Source organism: Perca flavescens, chromosome 20, assembly GCF_004354835.1.
Source record: "Perca flavescens isolate YP-PL-M2 chromosome 20, PFLA_1.0, whole genome shotgun sequence".
Classification (NCBI taxonomy): domain Eukaryota; kingdom Metazoa; phylum Chordata; class Actinopteri; order Perciformes; family Percidae; genus Perca; species Perca flavescens.
The window spans coordinates 21,648,519-21,657,809 of record NC_041350.1 but is presented as its reverse complement, the minus strand read 5'-3'; the positions used below and the strand labels follow the sequence as shown (position 1 = coordinate 21,657,809).

General features: G+C 39.1%; 1 protein-coding gene across 2 annotated transcripts; it reads left to right on the top strand.

Moving 5' to 3' along the window:
- The first annotated feature begins 371 nt into the window (after positions 1–371).
- Positions 372–9,271, top strand: zgc:101744 (Receptor expression-enhancing protein 6-like). 2 transcript variants are annotated; one of them, XM_028565783.1, is made up of 6 exons: positions 372–515; positions 614–747; positions 5,685–5,778; positions 6,314–6,452; positions 8,209–8,399; positions 8,594–9,271. In XM_028565783.1, the coding sequence occupies exons 2-6, from the start codon at positions 633–635 to the stop codon at positions 8,598–8,600; spliced, it is 546 nt and encodes a 181-aa protein (XP_028421584.1). In that variant the 5' UTR covers positions 372–515; positions 614–632; the 3' UTR covers positions 8,601–9,271. The 2 variants fall into 2 exon arrangements, with proteins under 2 accessions (XP_028421584.1, XP_028421583.1); XM_028565782.1 differs by having other exon boundaries at positions 375–515; positions 8,209–8,377.
- The last annotated feature ends 20 nt before the right edge of the window (positions 9,272–9,291 follow it).

The following is a 9,291-nucleotide window of genomic DNA, read 5'->3' as shown; positions in this document are numbered from 1 at the left end:
TCCTTGACCTCCAAGGTTACCATTAGCATTAATGTATTATTTGCAGCAGAGTAGCCTACAGCAGTAACATTTAGACCTGGCCCCTATCAATTTCCTCCTATCAGTCTACTGGTATACATGTATAGAAACTAACCTAGACCCATGGGTCTCTGTAACCCAAACAAAGGTTTTGAGTTGTCTCTAGCGGACTTCTGGACCAACTCATCAATTCAAAATCATGTTTATTAGCAACACTTGTACAATTCATGAAACACGAAGCAGATATAACGGTCCTTGTTGTGCTTTTTTAGCTGTTAAAAAAGGGCTCCAGTCCCTACACACCAGTTGACTTCAGTCCACACAGCACAAACCGTTGTTAAATCACCTGCTGCATTGAACGTCACTCACCGGAGCTCTGTGATTGGTCAGCTGGCAACTGTCAAACTCCTCCCCCTAGTTGCCACTGCCACCGCATCTCAGCGGAGTCAGCAGCCAGCCATCCAGCGGCAAGTTTTTGGGCAAGCTATTAAACTAAGGTTAGTAAAAATAACCCTATGTTGAATCACAAATCCCACAAGCATCGGCACGTATAACATTTTGTTTTGTTTTTTTGTGCGGTTGGTGTCGACCACAGGCTCAGGAAAAGCCCGAAAATGAGTCAGTGGAAGGAACGCTTCGTGACTCTGCTCCATGAGAAAAACTTTATGACAGATCAGTTGGCGACGCTGGAACAAAAATCGGGAGTAAAGAGAGAGTATATCGCCTTGGGTATGTTAACGGCTCGGTGAACAAGAAAGATGATACATTAAAACTTTCTTCCATCTTTGTGTATACTTTTAAAATGAATTTGCTTAACTTAACGTCTCCTCCAAAAACTAAGGTTAGCTAACGTTACAGTCTTCATGTTTAGCAAACAAGCCAAAGTTAGCTAGCTAGTTTAGCTAATAAGTTGCCACTCAAACTACAACTGGCAGCAGCCGGTTGTGGTCACACTGATGCGTGAGTACTTGACTTTAGTGTGGTTTTCATTTCCTGTGACACTGTAATCTGGCTCATTTTATCTCCCTTCTCGTGCTTGAATACCAAAGTTCATCCAGCTCACACCTATATTGCTACCATACATAACAAGATTAGAGTTTGCATATAGCTATAATCCTCCTTAGACACACCTATTTCAATATATTTCTGTTGAAATTAACTACTTGTAATATCCCTCTAGCAGCTGGTACCAGGGGTATTTTTATCACGTCCTGAAATATCCAGTGCAATGCATAGATGGAGGGAGATTCTAGGGTGACTGGTTATTCAACTGCATGCTGCTCTCAGTTAGCTTTTAAGAGTTGTGTTTTGACACAGCTTTGTTGTCAGTTTTCACAGTAGAAATCAACAAAGGCCACACATCTCAGGCTATGTATCTACATTGTGTCTGTGATGCCACAGAATTGCAGGAAACATGTGACCTACATTCAAACCCACTGTCCTTACCCAAAATGTATGCTGATGGTTGATGTTCTCACCATCATATGCATTTAAACAACCGATTTTAAAGTCACAGAGGATTTGGAGGTTGAATGCTGAATGTGTTGGTATTTAACTGCACCGTATGATCACAGGCATTTTGCAAAATAGCTCTGAGGAGTTTTGCTATTTTCAGTTGGGGTTTACAGCATATTGATATTTGAAAGCTGAAAAAGCATAATATATCAGCATATATTTATTTCTTAACATAATAAACCCCAAAATGGGACAATATCACCGTCCATCGCCATGTATTACTGTAAACATCGTCAACTGCCAATTTAGGGGACTAGTGATAGACCGATTTTATCAGCCGGCCGATATATCGGGCCGATATTTGCGTTTTTACATGCATCGGCATTGGCCGATACGCGGCTGCTGTGTTCGCCGATAGTTTATTCCTGGCATTATTTACAGACAGGTGTCCACAGGCAGCTCTGTGTCGCTGGAGACCCTTTAGTTCACGTGCAGACCATGCACTGCCCCTCCCCCACTAGCAGAGCACCATGGCAGTGTTAAATTACAAATCAATTACTTCATTTCAAGGGCTACGTTTCAAGTTTATTGTTTTCATTTTGTGATGACCTGATTATATCTGTCTTATAATATGTTTCTTTTTAAAGAAATGGCAAAGCAGATTATTATAACAAATCCAGTGTGGCAGGGTTTACATTTTATACAAATTGAGGGAGCAAAAGCAGTATCGGCACAAGAAAATCGGCAGCCCATATCAGTCATTGGCTAAGGCTGATGAAAAAAAATCGGTATCGGCATCAGCACTAAAAAAATCCATATTGGTTTATCCATATAGGGGACATCGCCCAACCCTAGGAAGGACCACGGTATCACAGCCTGGTATGGTAACTTGACAATACAGTCCAAATCACAGATCACCCGTCAGGTACAGACAGATATGAAGATTATGGGGGTCAAAAACCATCTGTCCTCCCAGACAATTTATGAGCAGTTGGTTATCAGACAGGCACAAAAAATAGTTTCCGATCCGACCACTTCACCCAGAATTTCAGCTTTTACCCTCTGGTAGAAGATTAGGGGTCCCTAAATGCAGGCTAAACCGATATAAACACTCATTTGTGCCAATGAAAGGAGTAGTTAATGTGCTTACTACAGTATAGGTACCTGTCTAATGTATATGAAACCATTTTAGTGTTGCATGAGAGTATGTTGAGAGATGGTTATTTTCTGTATTTTGTGTTGTCTTTGTAAAGCTGCGGAACGTACAGAGTCCAAAACAAATTTCCTTTCGGGGACAATAAAGTATATCTTATCCTATCTTAAATAAAGACATTCAAAGATCTTAACTTGGACTCTGGGAAACCGTGGTGGACATTTTTTTCACAATTTTCTGACATTTTATTAAAACAATTAAGAAAAACACTTGGCAGCCCAGTTGAAAATGAAAATATGTTTTTTGTGGCAGCCCTATTCTAAACTACCCTAAACATATCTTTGCCCTTTCTGGACTACAATTAATTTGTGTTAATCTGATACTGATTTATCTGTAATGAGATAAAATGGGTCTATATATAAGAAACTGTATCAGTCTGGCTCTACCCAACATTAACCCCTCTGAAGTATGGGTGAGTAAAAGAGGCCATTTAAGTGGCACTGCTACCCTTTCAGGATTAATACAATGATCACATGAACAGAAAATGTCAGTTTATCAGATTCAGTTGGTGTCAGTTATAGCTCATTTAGCTCTGCAGTTAAATACTTCCATGTTTTGTTTTTTTACACACACACACACACACACACACACACACACACACACACACACACACACACACACACACACACACACACACACACACACACACACACAAGCTCACTAATTTGTGTATGTGGAACAAATACTGAGGATTGTAATATCACCTGACTCACCTCTACCCTGCTTTTAGCAGAAGGTAGAACAAGACAGAGCAGCCAAATTATACCTTGACCTGTCCTATTTACATTACTGTCTTGTTGGTGTCTTATCAGCTTGTTAGGGTATGTGTACACTGATAATGGGTTGCATACAACAAATTATTTCCTGTTGGCTCACAATAATGTTATGTTATGCTTTACCCTGATCCAGGCATGTAAGTCAAACAGTTACAAAGCTGTGTCCCTTAAACTGTCTTCTGATTAGCTGAGAAACGTCTCAAATTCATGCTGACTCTTGTGAAACTCTGAAGTGGGAATACTACTGTGTCGACTGGAGTAGAGGTCTCATCTGTACTACGTATGCAGCCAAACTCACTGAGTATGCTGCCTTTGTTTGTTAGCTTCATGTCTTTAAAGTCAACTTCAAACCCCTGACCCACGGTACTCTTAACAATAGTTTTTTGTGATGTTTTGATGCTAAGATGAAATGTATTTACAGCTGAATTACAAATCCTGCCGCTCTAATGAGTGCTTTGAGTCATCACAGAATTACACAACTGTGTAATGGCTTTTGTGCCCTTAGTTTCATGTGTTTTCATTCAAGGCTGTAAAATCTATACTTGGTCACATGGGTGTATTGTTCATTTTCCTTCAGCAGTTCAGGAGTAGCTTACTTACAGAGCCAGATGGATCCTGCTGTCAGCTTTTTAATATTCATCATTAACTACTATTACTATTACAAACGTCAGTTTATGATTTCCCTATTCAAAGCGTTAATGTGCAGACTGGAGTGTCTGCTTCTGTCAGCCATTCCTTGGGGTATTTCATTTCAACCAGTTGTTCCAGTTTGACCTTCATTAAAGTGGCAGGCTAGAAATTGCATGGACATTTGTATATTACTGGGACAACAAATGAGGTATAAAGAGCAGGCAACGATTAGAACAGTATCAAAGGCTTTTAGTGCTCTGGATACTGTGTGACTTCATTGCCTCTGGTTGTTGAATTTTATATCAGTTGAGTTTTGCATACATTTGATAAAAGGCATTACTCACATCCACAGCTGCTTGAGGGTTAGACGTCATTCCTCTTGTCCTGTTTTACCCTTTGCGTGAACACAGACAAAAAAAAGCTTTCATAAAGATCTGCGACTTCAATTTGTTTTATAGGCCTGGGAGTTGTTTGAAGAAGATGGAAAACTATCATTGAACACTAAAACCAACATGCATTTTGAATAATAATAATATCCTTTTTGAAAATCGAACCAAAAACAAGACTGACTTAGAGAAATCAATTACTAATGGAAGAAATGAATTGGCTAAAATGGCTTGTGACACTGCAGTGTATTTGCTTTTGAAGTCAGCATCATGCAACCTGCTAACTAGTGAGCTGTTTAATTCTTGTGAGGGATTAAGCAATGCAGCCAACTTGCTATTGTTAAGAGTGATCAGCATACAGTTCAGTTCATACAGAGCTGATTGATCTTTTTTGTGAGTTTGTGTCTATTTCAAATTATATCCCTGTAAAGCAAAACATCCTATATACACTGGCCATTTTATTAGGTACATATGTACAATTACAATACAGTACATTGCCCATCCCTGAGTCTTAGTTGGAAAAACAAGCAATTTGATGACGACACCTTGGGTTTAAGGAAATTATGATCATCATTATTTAACATTTCACATTTCATTGGCAAAATGCAACAGCTCCGCCATAAAATGCTACCTTTAAGAACATTTTGAAAATCTGACATCAGAAAAGTGTAAATTCATTGTACTGCATTATATTAAGAGAGGGGTTTCTAGTGTTTGGTCCTCACAATTTGCATTATAAGAATATAAAAAACACATCTGAGTATAATGCTGTCCAGTACACCATCACTATATCCTCAGTGCTAAGCATATAATTTAGTTAACACCTCTATGTCAACACACAGTGTAGGCTATATTGTGTTTTATGCACTGCAAAAGTATATACATTATATGTGGAAAGCCTATTTGTGGTATATTTCACATATCTGGGGTGTATAGGCCAGGCTGTTTCAAATGGCTGTGTGAGCTTTGCAGTGTGTTTTTAAAAGTCAACTCTTCCACTGGTGTGCTGTGGATTTGAATATCAGTGTTTGACTTGTGTTTAGTGCTCCTCCTAATCCTGGTGTTGTGCTGTCCTGACATCCTGCTAACAGACACACACTCTTGACAACAAATTATTTGTGGCTTGACATTAGACATGTTTGTCAAGTAACTTGATAACGTCTCCCTCCCCTTCCTGTCCCTTTTGTCTTCTTTCTCCCTCTGCAGGTGTTCTGAGTTTGGTCGGGCTGTATCTTCTGTTTGGATATGGAGCCTCACTGCTCTGCAACCTGATTGGCTTTGCCTATCCAGCATATTTCTCGTATGTGTGTATATATATATATATATATATATATATATATATATATATATATATATATATATATATATATCCATTGAAAAATAATCTGTCATTACCTTCAGTTTATGCATTAAAAACAGTGATATTCATAAATATATATGATTGATTTACTTTTTTAGCCTACTGCTAAAAAAGTAAATCACTGATATGACCTGATATGACCTATGTTCGATGCAAAATCAGAGTAGGCTACGTTAGGAGTTAAAAGAACAAGTAATAATAACTTCATTTAAAATTGCAAAGCTCCTGTCTGCAGACCTGATGGGTTGATATATTTTTAATCAGTTAAATCATTTGCAGTGATTAATCATTAACACCCCTAGCCCTCTGCATTCAGCAGAAGTGTGTGTGGTGTCATCCCCATACTTTTGGCATGCATGAGCATCCTTGAATGAATGCTGGTAGAGCACGAGACACACTTTTAATCTTTGCAGTATGTATTGTTGATGTCCTGTCCTCATCAGTCTTGTGACTGAAACCTGTCCTGTCCATTCAGTATCAAGGCCATTGAGAGCAGTGCGAAGGAGGATGATACACAGTGGCTGACCTACTGGGTTGTTTATGGACTCTTCAGCATTGCCGAGGCCTTTTCTGACATCTTCCTCTTCTGGTTCCCCTTTTACTATATTGGCAAGGTAGGCTGACCTTTTAATTTGTAGTCTGCTTTCACTGTGACAACGTGTTGAATCACATGAGTACTCATGTCTGGGCGCCTGTACATCGTAGCTTGCCAACAGCGCACTCTTGTGAACAGTTTGTGTCAAAATGAGGAAGACCTTCAGACACCTGCTGTGTTGCAGGCATAGACTGTATAATATTAATGGACAAAGCATCCGGTTCGGCCTTAAACCTGCATTCTATCTGAATTCCAGCAGGGGGCGACATGTACGGTTGCAAAAGGAGGTCGGTTGCTGTAGAAGTCTATGAGAAAATGACCCATTTCTCACTTGATTTATTACCTCAGTAAACACTTTCATAATGAGTTTATGGTCTCAATCGTTAGTTTTAAGTCTTCTGCAACACAGAATTATGTTAATTTTTTGAAATATGGTCTCATTGATTTTAAAATCTGCGATAAAGCAGGGGGTGTTTTAGGCCATGGCTATGATGTGATTGCCAGTGAAAGTGTATAACGTAATCTTACATAACATAGAGTGTAAGGGCTCTTGCCTCACTCCTCCCTCTCGTCTAAAATCGTCACATCCGCAACCAGGATGGCTGCACCCGTAACGGCAAACTCGACGACTCATAGCAGATCTCCTCCTCAAACCAATGGGTGACATCACACACACTCTGTCCATTAATATACAGTCTTTTGTAGCAGGCCAATACTACACAACTCTTACCAGGTTTTAAATATGCTGTCTGCAAATGGATTTATATTGTTGAAACAATATAAACAAAAAACTAAAAAAGTCAGCATGCAGATGACTAAAAAGGCTTGATTTTTAAGTGAGCTTTTTGGTGGACTCTATTTTCCCTCAATGCATTGTACAAAGGAAATGGACGAGCTACTCACCGCTGCAAAAAGCATAGGAATAAGCTGCTAATGGTGGTGGGAGAGTTCCAGAAACTCATTGGAGAACTAAAAGATAAGCATTTTGACCTCTCTTTGGGAAGTGTAATTAGCAGTGGAGTATCCAAGTCACAGTATAATTGGCGTCTCCACATGTATGTATTATTTATTAAGTATGGCGTAAAACTAAAGTATATTTATTGTGAAATATGTTCCTGTATACTAACTGCAAAAACTATATACTATAAATATTTAGTAGATACTACATACTGGACACAGCTCATATGTAGGATGTAAATGGGACATGACGATTCCCATCAGTTACAGTGGAAGTCATTTCATTTCCCTTCTGACCTAGGAGAGGAGTCTGAAGTTGAATAGGTTGAGTGAAGTTGTAAGTTATGTTCCGAGACAAAGTGACCCCACATCTCAGAAAGCCCTGCATCGACCATCAAAAAGTCACATCACTGTCTGTTGTTTGGGCCTAATTACCATGATTGTTATTGCTTTTCTCCATTGAAATGGTTTGGTTTCAATGAATAAACGTAATCCCTAAAAATAGGATTAATAAATAAAACAATGTGTGTTGGCAAATTAACATAGGCCTGTTATGAAACACAATAAAATGGCCAGCATGTTTGAGAAATGTTAACACTTCTCATTTCATGCAAAAGCTTTAGCTTGATTTTTAAATGACCTCGTTTAGGTCTGCAACTGACTTATTGATTTATCAATAAATCTGCCAAGTATTTGTTTAATAATTGCTTAATTTCTTTGCCTATAAAATGTCAAATGATAAATAATGATGATCATAATTTCCCAAACCGGACACAGCAGTATAAAATGTAAGATCTGCCGTCTGCTCTCCTCCTCAGTGTTTGTTCCTGGTATGGTGCATGGCTCCGGTGACGTGGAACGGCTCTGCGGTCTTGTACAGCCGTGTGATCCGGCCATTTTTCTTGAAGCACCAGGCTACCATGGACAGTGTGGTCAGCGATCTGAGCGCCAGGGCTAAGAACATAACTGAGACCGTGACAAAGGAGGGTGAGATACCCACAGTGTACATGCAAGTACAGCCACATACTATACATACTATATGTACTGCAGCAACATATTCTCACAGCAGACCCATTTCTCCATTGCCTCTCAGATTCACACTGTGAAAGTATATCATCAAATACAGTGATCTGTTGTATCTTTTGAGTGTGTTTTGCCTTCCTGCAAAATAATTTTTTTTTTCTTCTCTGTTTGTTCCATCAGCTGTTAACCGGGCCCTCAACCATGACAAGGACCAGTGAGAAACATGGGAAGGCTTTGTGTGTGTGTGTCTGCGTGGGTGTGTGCATGTATGTTTGTTTGGCTGGTTGAAAGAGTGACAGAATGAGTTTATGTGTGTGTTGTTTTGCTTTTGGTTTGTTCCACCCCCCCTTCCATGACAATTATATTGATCAACCCCCATGTCATATGGTGAACTGAAGCTTTACACTTGTTAAAATAAGTAATGGCATGTTTGTGCGTCATCATCAGTTTACTGCCATCGGTACTGCAAAGACAATCGGAGAAACTGTGACCTTTTTATGTGATCTTCTTTGTTGTATTGTGAAAGATATTAATTCATAGCAAAGGTTATTATTGTCCAATTGAGCCATTTGTGCCAGAGAACGGAAGTTGACAACATTACGGTTATAAAAACAGGTTGTCTTCAAATGTTTTCACAAATGGCATTTTCTAACATTGTTAATCTTAACTGGAATTTGTACATGTCATTAATGTGTTCTTGCTGTTAAATGCCTCACTATTTATGTGCCAAGCAGCATTTAAAGTCTGTTTGAGCTATTGGAAGGTTATCTGTCTTTCTCTGTACGTCTTCTGCCTTTTTGATATGTCTTAATGTATCTTCTCACAATGATGACCTAATAAAACTGGAACCTTAATCAACTGAAGAAGTGTCTGCCTGT